This window comes from Malania oleifera, chromosome 10 (assembly GCF_029873635.1).
Source record: "Malania oleifera isolate guangnan ecotype guangnan chromosome 10, ASM2987363v1, whole genome shotgun sequence".
Lineage (NCBI taxonomy): Eukaryota > Viridiplantae > Streptophyta > Magnoliopsida > Santalales > Ximeniaceae > Malania > Malania oleifera.
The window spans coordinates 12797954-12813846 of NC_080426.1; the positions used below are offsets into that span (position 1 = coordinate 12797954).

A 15893-nucleotide genomic window follows, 5' to 3' on the forward strand; every position below is an offset into this window, starting at 1 on the left:
ACGTACATGCATGCATGTTAGATGGTTTGGATAATTGAACCAAACTATTAATTATGCTTATCTAAATCAAACCAATTAGATAATTACGTACATATTCAGATTGAATTGTTCATAATTAAACAATTAGGTACATATATTTTCAAATTATTATGTCAATTACGTGATTATGTAGTTTAATTTCAAATGATAGTTTGGTGTAGCCAACATTATAATTATATACCTACATAATTATGGACATATCTAAACCATACCAATTATGTAATTACGTACATGCATGTTGCATGCATATGAACCAAACCAATTGTGTACATTTATAATTGCTTAATTATGAATATAGTTGTAGTGAATTGTCCATAATTATAAAATTATGTACAGAGATTTCCGAATAACGGTATTAATTACGTAATTATAGTTTAATTGCAATTGATAGGTGTAGTTAAAAATATAATTACATATCTACTAAATTTTAAGCATATTTAAGCTGAACCAAATATGTAATGTATGTTCATGCATGCTTAATAGTTTTTTTTATTTGGAAAATCGAACCAAATAAAATTACATGCATACACATAATTGTGTAATTATGCATATATTATATTTTAATGGTCCATTATTATAAAATCATGCATGTAGATTTTAATATTATAATGTTAATTATTTAATTATGTAATTTAATTACAAATAATAGGTATAACCAATAGTAGAATTAAAAACCAACATAATTACGGGCATACCTAAAATGAACGAATGATGCAATTATGAATATGCATGCATATTAATTAAGAGAAAATCGAACGAAGTCAAACTACGTTCATAATTGTTTATGTAATTGTATAAATGTTCGAATTGAACAATCCATAATTATGTTATGCACGTAGAGATTTTAATTATTATACTAGTTACTTGCTCGTAGTATAGTTTTAAATGTGATACATTAAATAAATTACTATTATAAATGATTAGGTTGAAAATTTAAATGGGCCGCTGGTTTAAGTGGGTAGACCCGTTTTATACATTTAATGTTTGGGTCTAAATGGGTCACCCATTTATGACCCATTTAATTACATGAGTGTACCCTAACCCATTTAAAGAATATAATGTGCACATTAATGTATTGAAAATTATTTTTGTTCACTATTCACTTAGCATACGACTTATACATAAAATTATTGTTTTGCGTAGGTCGTTTATATTTACCGGGCGTCAATCTAGATGGCAAGAAGTTCAAGCAGTATTCCGATTCCGGTATTGTTGTACATGGGGGGTAACATTATAACCGGCCTAACCAGTGTTAGTTATAGTATTCCGCCAGTTCAACCTATTAGAATTGGTCATAGGTGTAAATTAACTAAATTGCATGCGAAGATATACAAGTATTTGCAAATTGATCCAAATGAAAATGCATTGCGGCTAACCGCGAGATACCCGATTAAGGGGCATCATGATACAATCTTCTATGAGGTTGTTCCCATAACAAGTGATTACGGTTTGCGCATGGTGTTGGATGCACACTGCGTAGGGACGACATATTTGACTATGCAGCTGTATGTTGAACTCATTCCTCAGATGGGTGTCGCCGCACATGGGCAGCCGGGAACGTCTATTGAGCACGTGGTTGAAGCGGGGGAAGAAGATGCAGAGGTTGGTGGGATGCCTGTTGTGGATATGAACGAATGTCCACCATCGTCATTCGAGGCGCAGCCGTATGACGGAACTACTATCCATACGAATTTTCATGATCTTTGCGAAGATGTTTCAGCAGAACAACCAGGATTGTTGTTCGCAATAGCGAACAACGCACTGGACGTGGGGATGAACATCACGAACGATGTTCATTTACAAGATGACACGTACGAGGAGGAAATTGGTGAAGGGACGAACGAGTTCCCCGATGATGTCGACCCACCCCCCCGTCAATCGAACGATGGCACGGATACGGCAGATTTCATGGACGAACCTCCTATGTATGGTGTAATTGACGTAGAGGCTGCAGATTTGTCCCATGGTGACGAGCTTCCTATACGGGTAACTCGTTGGGATGAATCATCGGAACTGAGTCAAGGGATGCTATTCGGGTCGAAAGATCAATTGATAGCTGCTATGCGAATATACCACGCTCGAACGCACCATGACTTCTACGTCTTGCAGTCGACCCCACTATTATGGGTTGTTAGGTGTAAGAACTCTGAATGCAGTTGGAGACTGCGTGCGATGTATCGTCAGAAACATCGATTCTTCGAAATCACTCAATATGGTGGTCCGCACACATGCTTTAATGAACTCCTCTCGCAAGACCATAGCCAAATCACGTCGTCCCTTATTGCTAGTGAGGTTGTGAATATGATAAGAGGTGATGCGTCGACCTCAATCGCTACATTGAAAGAATTCATAGATCGTCGTTTTGGCTATTCCATCTCATATAAGAAAATTTGGTTAGGCAAATAGAAGGCAACTACCCAAGTATTCGGCGATTGGGAGAATTCTTATCAGACGTTGCCTAGGTGGATGGAAGCAATGTGCACTTATAATCCTGGTACTGTCGTAAAGTGGAGGTGGAACCCTATACCCGGCAGCGATCAGACCATAACATTTGTATCAGTCTTTTGGGCGTTCACAGCATCTATTCAGGGTTTTCCCCACTGTCCTCATATGATCTGTATAGATGGGACACACTTGTATGGTAAGTACAAGGGAAAACTCCTTATTGCGACGTGGCCAGATGCAAATAGGCAAATATTTCCCCTTGCATTCGCTATTGTGCAAGAGGAAAGTTTGGACACATGGAATTGGTTTCTGTGTTGCCTTCGTTCCATTACCGACAGGGACGACATTTGCCTTATATCAGATAAGCATCCAGGAATTATCGCTGTAGTGTCTCACCACGAAAGTACACAGTGTCAACCTTAAGCGAATGGCTGAGCACGCGGGAAGGGAGCATCAGGTTAGAAAGTTTAACATGTGGATGGAGAAAATCTTCGATGAGGGTGGGGAACCCGCAAAGACGTTCTTCGATCAAATCGCTCCTCATATGTGTACTCAGTGCCACGACGGGGGCAGAAGGTATGGGAACATGACGACAAACCTTGTCGAATGTTTCAACGCTGTCCTTAAGGGTGCTCGTAGCCTCCCAATCACTGCCCTTGTGCAACTAACATTTTATCGCGTTGCACATTATTTCAATAGCCGACGTGAGGCTGCTCATAATGCAATATCAGGAGGAAATGCATTAACTCCTCATACATTGCTTGCGATGGAAAGAAGGAAGTTGAAGGAGACCAGACATCGCGTGACGACGTTCAACCGGTCTAGAGGTACTTTCAGCATCACGACTGCGCAGTTGGGACCTCATAAAGGAAACAACGTGCAAACGCTTCGCATTCAGGATTTGCACGGCTGCTCGTGTGGGAAGTGGCAAGCTTTACACTTTCCATGCTCCCACCTTCTCGCTGCATGTGCAGAGACACGACTGAACCCCATGCAGTACGTTCAGCCTTGTTGGACCACCGCCGAACATTATGCGACATATGCGGCGGATTTTCAGCCGATTATGCACGAGGCGTACTGGCCAGCATCGTCTTTGCCGACTATACAAGCAAATCCAGCGTATGCTCGACATAAAGGTCGTCCAAGGAGCTCCCGTATACACAATGAGATGGACGCTAGGGAAGGTAGGAAAAGGAGCACGTGCAGTATATGTCATCAAGAAGGGCATAATCGCACAAGGTGTCCGAGAAGGACCCACTCGGGCGATGCAGCGGGACCGTCGCGTTGATTTCGTATGCAGTTTTATACTATTTCACACCGTTTCTTTTTTATTTATGCCTATTCTGATGCAACGGTGCATTTCCAGGATTGTTCCAGGGCCGTCCGATCCGAGCGTCTTGACGATGGGCGATCATCACAGGGCCAGCCGAGCGTAGGCTGAGGGGCATGCGGAGCCCCTGTGCTGCCGAGGGGGCACGCAGTTCGCCGAGCGTTGGTTAGAGGCAGACCCCCGCATTGTCCAGCTGATACGCGATGCAGGGTTTTATGGCATTTATCGGATTGCTCATATCCAGCTTGATTGACATCTTGTCACATCATTGGTGGAGCGATGGAGACCCGAGACGCACACGTTCCACCTACCTCATGGTGAGGCCACCGTCACATTACAGGACGTAGCTGTTTTGTTCGGGTTGCCGATTGATGGCCGAGCTATCATAGGTCGCACTGCCGGACCAGTGGAGGGACCTTCAGACCGTCAGGGTCGACTCGCCCTGCGTACTATGTGCGAGCGTTTGTTAGGCGTTGTTCCCCCTAACAGCGAGTTGGTTGGTGCACGCATCCGTATGCGGTTCCTTGAGGGGGATGCGTTTCGTGAGCTCCCGGCACATGCAGATGTTCAGACGATAGCATGCCACGCACGAGCCACTTGTTGCGTTTGATTTGTGGGGTGATCTTCTCGGATGTTTCCGATAGTTATGCGCATCTTATGTTCCTTCCACTTCTTGACGACTTCGGAGCGTGTCACTCGTACAGTTGGGGGTCCGCCACTTTGACGTGGTTGTACAGGGAGATGTGTCGCGCCGCGCACCACTCGAAGACACAGATTGCGGGCCCCCTTCGCTTACTCCAGGTTTGGGCTTGGGAGAGATTTCCTTCATTCGCGCCTACGCGGCGAGGTTTCCTGCAGATTGAGAGGGAGCAGGACGGTCGTCCGGTTGATCCTCTCCCGCTCGCATATCGGTTAGTACCTATTTTATCTATCCCTTTATATTCACTCAATAACTATTACGAATACTATTTTGTAATATGTAGTAGTCTTGCATTTGGGAACTTAGATTTCATCTTATATAGATGGAGGGACGACTTGAGGGCATCGATGGTTGCGCTTCACACATTGCCCTGGTACAGGTTCGAGTTAGACATGCACCGGGAGCATGAGGTATAAATCAGTTAAATTATAGCACATGAAAGCATTTCTTTCTTACTTTCAGTTGTGTATAGTCCGCATAACTTTTTATTTTGTCTAACTGCAGTTTATATGGATGCCCTACACGGATGAGATTTTAGCCGACATGTCGCCTACCTATGCAGACGGGAGGGACCTGTGGGTAGCGCGAGTGCCGCTCATATGCTTTCATATTATTGAGTGGTATCTCCCCGATCGAGTCATGCGACAGTTCGGGTTTCGACAGGTCATTCCCGCCCCATTTATGACTTCGGGGGTAGATATTGTTGGGGACGATCTCCACGGCATGGATGGACGCGGTCGAGGGATCACAGACTGGTCGAGTACGCATGCGATATTCGTCACTGCATGGGAGCATCGGCGAGACTACATCGTACGAGGAGTGGCGGAGCACAGTCCAATGCGTCCAGATGACCCATACTTCACTTGGTATAGGTCTATCACACGCCGCTTCGTCGACAGGACCGCAACTGTATATTTGAGTCTCGTAAGAAGATTAATGCCACAACTCATTTTATTATATATACGTTCCAATTTGAATGCGTTAATAAAATATGTTCATATCCTGCAGGCTGACATAGTCATTGAGGCAGAGCAGATCTCGTCGGATCCTGCGATCCACCGATTGATGCGTGCTGCACTGGACCTCGTCCACGAGGACGGTCGACGGATCCCAGAACGAGGAGGTCGACCTAATGTACCAGCACGAGGAGGTCGACCAGCTCCAGTACGCGGAGGACGACACGCTTCCTCTAGTCGTCCAGGGACTCCCATGTCCTCCCCACCAGTCGTACAGGCCGAGTACTTGTTTGGCCCATCAGCGCCTTATGCACCTTCCACTGCAGCTCATATGGCCGGACCATCGAGCAGACCGACTGATGCCCCATCCGACTCTGCTGCTACCCCATCCATGTCATTTTTATTGGACGATCTTTTCGATGGGGTCGAGGTCGATGCACCCTCTAGGTCGCCTCGTTCTCGTCCCGAGATATCGTATCATTTCTCACCGCGTGCGCTACGCATGGATGATGATGATGATGCAGCACCTCTTGGGGGAGAGGATTCACGTCCAGCACGACCGGCCAGGACACCTGATGATGTTGATGAGCAGGGACAGGGTAGACGCAGACGGCAGCCACCACGACCCCGGAGACGACCTCGCTGCGGCACGGAGTAGTTTAGCATTACTTTAATTGCATTTTATTTGTATGTATATCATTGATTGTTTTGATTTCATTTGTATATAATTGATTATTTTTTTCTTTCTTTTGTATATATCATTTAATAATTCGTATCTCTAAAGAATTCAATACTGCCAAATCTAAAAAATGACACATAATTCGTATCGTCTAAATTTGCATGTCTAGTTAAGTTAATTCCTTAAATTCACTTGTCTTTTACTACAAAATTCGTATTGCTAAAATTTGTATGTCTGCATGCATTTACGTGCGTCGTCAGATGCAAACGTGTTTCAGCACTCTAAACATTTACATGTGTAATAATTCTATATTATAAGCGTTGATGTCCAATCAATCAAAATAGTGAAAGCAATTGGGATAAAAAATAGAATTTCCAAGGGAATAATATTTCGTTGAACCTTACCAAAGGATGATGCTCAAGGAAGGAATGTAATTAAGGCAGGCATTGAACTATTTTTGGAATGCAATTACTGCATTTGATTACTGACATGGAGTAAGTAATTCAAATTTTGATTTCTTTCCAACATTTGGTATTCTTCAAATGTTTTTATAATGGTATAAAAAATAATTTTTTTTTTAATAAATACCCCTAAAGCATAATCAAATAAATTTATAATTATTATTTTTTATTTTTAATAGTGATTATTAATAGTTTTATTATAAATTTTTAGTGCTATTATTGATTTTTAATGAATTTATATTAAATATTATCCTTAAAATAATAATAATTTATTAGTTTCACTGAGATTTTAAAAATTCTAAGGACCTTTCCCGAGCTTTCAAGAATTATGAGGACCTCCCTTGCGGTTTATTAAAAAAACATGTACCTCTTCTCGTGTTTTGTAAAAAAATAAGTCTTTTAAGAAAGATTTATCTCTTTTTAGTAAATCTCAAGGGAGGTCTAACAATTTTGAAACCTTTAGGGCAAATAAATAGGATTTTGGAAACTTAGGGGAGCTCCTATCGTTTTGCCAAACCTCAAGGTAGGTTAGTTTCTTTTACCCTAATTGTTATTATTACCTGTTTTTTTTTTGTTTAATAATAGTTCTAGTTGCAATTATTATTTTTATGATAATAAATATTATTGTTTGTTATTATTATTTTCAAAATAATTATTATCTTCAAAATGATAACAATAATAATTTCATTTATTATTATTTTTGTTGTTGTTGTTGTTGTTATTATTATTATTATTATGGTAATAAATATTATTGTCATTTTTACTACTTTTTATTGTAATAATAATAATAATAATATTTTTAATAATAATTCATATTATTATTATTATTTTTTAAATTTTTTTATAAAGTTACTAATATTAGTTAATTATTGTTTTTATTATTTTTATTATAATTATTATGGTTAAAGGTATAAAAATTATTATTTTTTCCTTTTTATATTATTATTATTATTATTATTATTCTCCGTACGGTCGCTTCTTAAATCTCGCAGGTCCAACCTGCGAGATTAACCACGTGGCACGCTCTACGTTCGATTGCTTCCTAAATCTCGCAGGTCCAACCTGCGAGATTCACCACGTATCACGATCGCTTACCAGCCACGCCTCGCCTCCCCGTACGTTCCTTCTTAAATCTCGCAGGTCCAACCTGCGAGATTTACCACGCGTCACGTTACCCCTGCTTCGTTATTTGCCACGTGTCGATGGCAGAGTGGCCACCAGTTTAAATCTCGCAGCATGAAGCTGCGAGATTACGTGAGTATTATTTTGAGAAAAAATTCCCTGTTCAGAGTATTATTTTATATTTTATTTACTTTTAATTATAAAACGGGAAAAAACTCCCCAGACAACTGTTTCTTCTGTTTTTTTTTTTTTCTAAAAAAATAATAATACTTGGACAAATCAAATAGTGGCGATTAACCTAAAAAAAAATGGGGCACGCAGATGAGGCAGTCAAGGTGGGGACCCACCAGCTGAATCAGAGCATAACGAGGAGTAGTGGGTGTGGGTCCACGTGACGTGGCCCAGGGTACCAGCCCCACCGCCATCTCCGTGCTCATCCCATCCCACGTTTCATATTTGACATTTTCATTCCCAACAAATTTGTACTATACCAAAAATACACCTTTTTTTGGATTTCAATTTTTAAGATCAGTTAAAATTTATGTTCATCTATTTATAATTTATAAATATAAAAATTAATAAAATCAAATCAAACATGGTAACTGTTCTTTCTTTTACTTTCCATTTTAAATTTTTATTTAACCTATAAAAAATATGTATATACGCGTATGTGTGTGAAAACTTTAACTATAACAGTTTTACCTACTTTTTTTAAATTATAATATTTTAAAAAACTCCTTTAACATTCGTATTTGTTCAAAATTTAATATCCAAAAAAAATATATGGGCGTTTCAAAGTTAGATATTCAGAAACTATACCTTTAACATTTTAAAATCACTGATGTTACATATCACCTTAATATATTTGAGAATAAATTATGCATGATACTCACATGAACATAGTAAAACATTATGAAATAAAAATAAAAAATGTAAATTAAAATATAAAAATCAATGACCGAGTTGTTAATATTTTTATAAAAAAAAAAAAATTAGAAACTTAATTAAATAAGTGATCAATTTTCTCCTTGAATCAAATAATATTTTTTTTAAATGATTAAAACCTTAAAAGTCCAAAGTAATACAAATTAAAAATACTATGGCAAATTAAAATTATTGAAATTACTATACGTAGTTATTATGTTTCAAACTTCAGTTTATAAGAACAATTTTATTGTATATATGGCAGTTAAATAATAATAAAATAGTTTCTAAATGATTATTATTTTTATTTAAAATAAAATGTATAAATAAAGTTATTTTAATTATTTTATATTTTATTTTTGCAATATGTTGCCAGAATGTCTTAATATCCAAAATAAATTTTATATATTAAATCATTAATTTTATGCATAATTTTTAATTAAAACTAAAAATAAAATAACTATATGAATCTAAAATGTATTAAAATGAAAGTATTTATAAATTTTTGAAAGGGTTTTAAAAATAATAAGTCATTTAAAAATATTTTTACAATTTTTTAGTTTACATGTATAATGAGACTGGTCTCCTAAAATGATGAAGTATAATAATTATAATAATTTTTATTATTGTAGTATGTTTTTTTTTTTTTTAATATTTTTATTAGTTTAATCGTATTTTTTTAATTATTATTAGATTTCAAAGACGAAATGAGCGTTTCTTCAATCAAGCTTTCAATTTATTTTAATTTCTAAAATATCAAACCAGTTTACTGGTTATTGATTTTTTTTTTAATATAGTTTTTAGTTTTTTATTTTAAATTTTGTTTAAATAAATTTAAGTGTTATCCCAAAATACTCTTTAATTTTTAATTATTTCGCAAATAACTGAAAACTAACAACGAAAACATGAAATTAATAACATAAATAAACACATATTTTATAATTTTTTTTCACCCGATAAAAATGAAAACATAAAATAAAACTAAACACATTTTATAATTAAATTTAATTTTTGGTGATGCTGAGTAGAATTTTGGAATATTTAAGTCAAAATTGGCGATTTAATTGTGAAATTGATAATGATTAGATGTATATTATCAAATCTAAATCCTCATTTCACTTTAATTATTAGATATGTAGAAGTTTGATTTTGAGCACATATTTGCATGCTCCCGTCCAATAAGAATTCAGTTTGTCCACATCAATTTTGGACTAATTAATCACATTGTTTTATTATTTTCTATCCGTGATTGCATTATTCTCCATGTAACTTACCTTATTAAATTAAAGATTAGCATGTAGTAATTATATGCATATTGCAACTATGCATCCGTTGACTGCCAGTCTGTTTTTTTTTTTTGGAGCAAAAAACATCATTCTCTTTTTATAATTTTTTAATTATAATTTTTAATATAATTCAATTATAAATTAATTAACTACTTTTGAAAAAATGAGCAAAACAATTTTTTTCTTTTTTGATAACTCGGGAACTTCAGCCACCATCGCGCTACTTTGGACACTATGGTGTCATACCAAACCCAGTAGGGTAAAAGCTACCCGTCCATTAATGCACCCTTAGTAATTCATCAGGATAAACTCTTAAGGGGGAATTGAACCCATGACCTTAGAGTTACCAAAGTCACAAATCACGCCTAACCACTTGAGCCAACCCGACTAGACATAATTAGAAAAACAATTACTTCCACGACCTGCATAAGTACATGTTTAATCTCTCAAATAATTAAATTCAAAACATTTGAATTGAAAATAATATCATTATATTTTTTTAATTAATAACTCATTTCATATTTATACTGTATATTTTAAAAAAAATTAATTACCAAGTATAACTCATTTTTTATATTTGTTGCAAGTTATATATGAAGGGATTTACATAACATACATACAATTTTTACATTTCTATTTATATACTGCACCAATCGCATGAAGGGTGGGCCCTTTGGCCTTGCGTAGTTTGCTTAATGACGGTCCATGTGGTAGAAAGTCAACAACAGCCATGTGAGCGCACTGTGCACTTCATCACCTGCGTCTATGTGTGAGCAAATAATTGGCCGTATGCAAAATTATTTAATACTCAACGAGTATAATCTCTCGTTTGTCTCGCATTTTCAATTATGTTGTACCAAAAACAAAAAAAAAATTTCTACCTTACTATTATTCCTTCTCCATAACTAGTCTATTACACACACTTTGCTTGTGATTTAAAAAAAAAGTAACAAAATATTATTGTTTGAAGGCATTATAGTGAATAAAATTTCAGTTTTACTAGCCATTTTGAATTTGAATCTTGTAAGGGATAGGAAAGGATATGATATGAAAAATGAGTTATCTCCCGTTGTGTCATTTAAGCCTAATAAGGACTTCTAATTAATAAAAAAAAAAAAGATGAAATGCACGTATTGCAAAATCATAATAAATTTCATGGAAATTCATCAAATTTGAATTAAATGCATAAAAATCCATGTCCTCAAACATAATCTTAAAAAAATTATGATTTTGTGTGACAACGGGGTTATATTTATATTATAATAAAATTAAAATAAAAAATAAAAAACATGAAATAGTAAATAGATTATATTTTGTTGCGTAATCCAAATCCCATGTAGACTTTTAATTTTGACGAAAAATTTGTCATTAAATTATTATTATGACCAATATAAATTTTATTCCATATTAATATAGGATATTTTGATATTTTAGTTAGTCATCTACTCAAAAAAAAGAGTTAAAGAAATCCAAATTATTATTACCAAAATTATGAAAGTTTACGTGTCCATGAGATCATAGACCTAAAATGGATTTCTCCTTTCATCTCTCGTTACATGTACACTCCTACAAATTTTTCTTAGCGGGGTAAAAAATATATAAGTGATGAAATATAAATATTTTCCTATATTTACTCTTAAGTCTATTTACTCTTAATTAAGCGAGAAATTCTATTTACTTGCTATTGTACACTGTCCATGTGACAGCTCAAGAATGAGTACAACAATGGGATCCTACTCTCTCTCCATGTTGGTATGCCACTACATATTTGTACTCACTAGCTCATAAAAAATAATAGTACTATTATTATTATTATTATTATTATTATTATAACATTCTAAAAAATTCCAAGGGAGTGAAAAAGATAAACGCGTAAAAATTCCGGGGCACAGCTGGAATGCGCGTGGACTCATGATCCCATTCCCACCCCCACTCCCACCACATTCACGCACACTCTCTCTACTTCTTTCACCGCTGGCCACAGTCGATCTGTCTGCTCCTCTGTCTCTCTGTCTCTCTGTGTTTTTTAGTTTTTCATTATTTATATTTTATTAATTTTGATCTCCCCCTCATCAGCCTCCTTTTCTAATTTATACCCGCTTCTCTCTCTCTCTCTCTCTCTCTCTCTCCACCATCAAAACCCTCTCCCCCCCCCCCCCCCCCCCCCCCCCCAAGCCCATCCATGGTCTCATATGACCATAAGGTCGACACAGCAAAGCATCAATCTGTTAATTACCTTAGCTAGCTTTGATTCGCTGTTCTTTTGGGATAAATAGAATGAGCATCGGCAGCAGCAACAACAACTACCTTAGCAGCATTAATAACAACAACAGCAACAGCAGCAGCATGGGGATTATGAATCAGTTTGGAGACACGAGCTTGACGAAGGTGTTTGTGGGAGGACTGGCTTGGGAGACCCCCAAGGAGGCCCTCCGCGACCACTTCCACAAATACGGAGACATCCTCGAAGCCGTCATCATCTCCGACAAGCTCTCCGGCCGTTCCAAGGGCTACGGCTTCGTACGCTTCTATCTTCACTCACTCTCATGCATGATTCAATATTACTTCTCCGGCACCATTTCGTTTCGCGTTTGCTTATGTGCGCCGTGCGCGGCTGTTTTGCGTTTTCGAATTTGATTTGATTTACAGGTGACTTTCAAGGATGCGGAGGCGGCGAAGAAGGCCTGCGAGGACCCCACGCCCGTCATCAACGGCCGCCGTGCCAACTGCAATCTCGCCTCTCTCGGCGCCCGCCGCTCTAGGCCGCCGCCCACCTCCGCCCCGCCGGCCCCCCACCCCCACCCTCATCCTCACCCAGGTAAAACGCGCGTTCAAAGTTCTTCCCGTGGCATTTTCGTAACTATGGCAATTTGGCGGGGTCTTACTTACCAGGGATTCTCTGTTAATTCGTGAAGGGTCTAATGTGGGAGTTGGACGGAGATCTGCGTCGCCCGCCCCTGCCAATCACGTGCAGTGGTACTACGCGGCGGCTGGGACGCCCCCTTCCCCCTATCATCATCATCAGCCGCATCACGCCGTTCCTTTCTACGGGTATTGTCCGCTTTCCTCCATCTTCTTGATGCATCACCGTACGCCGAGACTCACCTTATAATTTCTCATGTTTTCAGGTACTCCCCGACCTACGTTGCAACCGATATGAATTACAATCACGTAAGTCCGTCCAACCTCTTGATCGCAAAAGTCTTAGAATCAGACGGTGAAGAGTGAACTGATCATTAATTTTTTTTGTTAATTAAAGGGTGCACAGAAACTTGGCTACACGACGGGGGGATCTTACATGAATGGGGGGCATTACTCGGCAGTGTACCCGGGGACGGGGCAAGCTATGATGGGTGCGAACGCATTGATGCCCATGTACCCGCTCTACCATTTCCATCACCAAGCACAGGCCATGGGCCTTCCGGCCCACATCTTCCCACCAAGTACAGCGGGCCCAATGGCGGCGGCCCCACCCCTCATCTCAAAGCCCGCGTCAATGGCTGCTCCTACCACAGGTAGATAGATAGGTGCAGAAATACAATTGTATAATAAATAAATATGAAAATATGAAGGGAAAGGAATCTCCTGTTTTCACGTTTGGTTATAATAAATAAAATAATAGGAGTAACAAATCAATGAAAAATTCACTTTACACATTATTGAATCTTGATTTTAAAGAATTTCTAGTCAGAGTAAATTTTATTTTTATTTTTATTTTAATTTTATTCTTCAAACAAAATTTTGATACAAATGGAACTTAAAGATTGTGTTGAAGTGGTGAAAGTGTATGATTTATATTTGAATTTGTGTGGTTTGAATTATTTTAGATGTTAGTTAAATTTAAATATAAATTTGAATTGCATTTTATCAAATTCAATGTAAGACTTGAAATTTGTGTTTTCATTTACAAAATTTTATATTAAATTTTATTTAAATTCACACGCTCAATTTAAATGTTCTAAACCCTAAAATACAAAATAGTAGGAAAATAAATAAAAAAAATAACTGAAGAACAAGTGAGGCTGAGGGTAGAAGAATTTAATTTTGTTCCATTTTTAATGATGTTATTTATCAATTTAGGAATAAAATTGGATAAGTGGCAAATTTGACAGTGTTGGAATTAATTAATTAATGAAGGTGAAATGGTGGTGTATGTAAATGCAATTGCAGGGACGGTATGCTTGGCTGTGGAATAGGGGCAGTTTAGTAAATGGGCGCAGGCAAAAGCTGGAAGAAGCGGTGGCAACCGACTCTGTTTTTTTTTTTTGGAAGAAAAAAGAAAAAAAAGAAAAGGGGGGAATAATAGATGCAGGGGAGAGGGAGAAGGGGATGCGTGCATGGATGCATTTACCTCTTTCCCATTTTTTGTTTCTTTTATTTTTTATTTTAGTATTATTCATATTATGCTGATATTAATTAAGATTCATTCATTCTCTTTTGTTTCATTCTGCCTCTTACATTATTTGTGTTGGAGAAATTAACTTAATTTAATTTGTAAAATAATAAATTGATAAATTAAATTTTAAAAAAATAAAATAAAATAAAATAAAAGTCCAGCTGGTCTATCAACTATAGTATAAGGCATGTTCGTCTTTTTCCATACAAGTTATAGGAGTGAAACCTTCGCCAAAAATGTATAGGCAAGTATTAGTCTATTTTAGAGAAATTCCGATAAGATATAAGTAAGATGTAGAATCCGGTATTAAATTCACACATGACCCTACATCTAGTTACGATTTCTCTTGAGATATAAGGGTTTATAAGAATAAAATTTTTGAAATATATATATGTATATCCGTGAAAGCTACATAACACCCACATTTAAGATTTAGAATTATTAGCAAGATGTTAAAAATTATTTTTGTAACCATCCCTTCCAAACTAATTTTAACAAAAAATGTGTCTACTTTCTATATGTCATTCTTTTATTTACTCATTACTTTGTGGATATTATATGGTACAATATTTAAAACAATAAATAAAAAAAAGTGTGATATGTAATCAATAAGTATAGCAATACTCTTAATTTAATTTATCGAATCAAATTAAAATCCCTATAACATGGGATGGACTCACTCTTAAGTTTAATGTTGCATAATTACACTCCCTCAACTTAAATATTGACATAGTTATAAGACTTCTCACATTTCCAAAGTTACAGCTATATTCTCGAGGCTACTTTAGTCACAATGAGAATGTCTCTAGTATTATTAATATACGATTAATAATAGAGTAAAAGATACTCACCTTCCCTGAAATCTCAAAAATGTCAAAAACCTTACTTGAGGTTCAAAAATGTCACAAATTTCTCTTTAGTTTTCCTTAAAAAAAAAAAAATTATCTTTTTATAAAATACAATAGGAATTTTGTGTTTTTTTAACAAATTTTATGAAAAATTCTTAAAATTCTTGAAACTTCAGTATCTTTTATTCTTAATAATATATTTTTTATTTCAATTTTTAATTAAAATACATCATTTTTAATTCTTTGTTCAACCTCAAGACCTTCTTTTGTAGAATTTTAACATATATGGAAGTTTTGATACATGTGGAAAGTTACTTTCATTTACGCAATTGATAGTCACTTGCCTTTTCTATTTTTAATGTAATTTAATCTTGGCGGTCTTACTATATATTTTAAAGAGAACATAATGTTAATGTAATTAACACATAAGGATGACGTGGATCTAAATATATGATGGATCTAATATATCTTATCAATAAATACAATTAATATATATATATATATATATATATATATATATAATAACACAAATTCTCTAATGAATTTAGACCAATTAGAAGTCATTAGGTTATATTGGATGAGTAGGCCGCCTAAGTGATATTAAGATATAATAATAATATTTATTGTTTATTATTTATTTTCAATGTATAATATTATATACATATACATATAATAATATTATTACAAGAATACTATTACACCCATTT

At 36.0% G+C, this 15893-nt stretch overlaps 1 protein-coding gene across 1 annotated transcript; it reads left to right on the forward strand.

Annotated features, from left to right (window-relative positions):
- The first annotated feature begins 11937 nt into the window (after positions 1–11937).
- Positions 11938–14387, forward strand: LOC131167091 (probable RNA-binding protein ARP1). Its single transcript, XM_058125891.1, has 6 exons — positions 11938–12462; positions 12592–12760; positions 12858–12993; positions 13071–13113; positions 13202–13457; positions 14113–14387. Exons 1-6 carry the CDS (start codon positions 12220–12222, stop codon positions 14136–14138), a joined length of 873 nt encoding a protein of 290 aa, XP_057981874.1. The 5' UTR covers positions 11938–12219; the 3' UTR covers positions 14139–14387.
- The last annotated feature ends 1506 nt before the right edge of the window (positions 14388–15893 follow it).

Excerpts from the sequence above, each read along its gene's own strand:
- LOC131167091 (XM_058125891.1), top strand. The coding sequence starts at position 12,220 with ATGAGCATCGGCAGCAGCAACAACAACTACCTTAGCAGCATTAATAAC. Across the intron at positions 12,463-12,591 it reads GTTCCAAGGGCTACGGCTTC|GTGACTTTCAAGGATGCGGA; the intron begins GTACGCTTCTAT and ends TTTGATTTACAG. Across the intron at positions 13,458-14,112 it reads AATGGCTGCTCCTACCACAG|GGACGGTATGCTTGGCTGTG; the intron begins GTAGATAGATAG and ends ATGCAATTGCAG.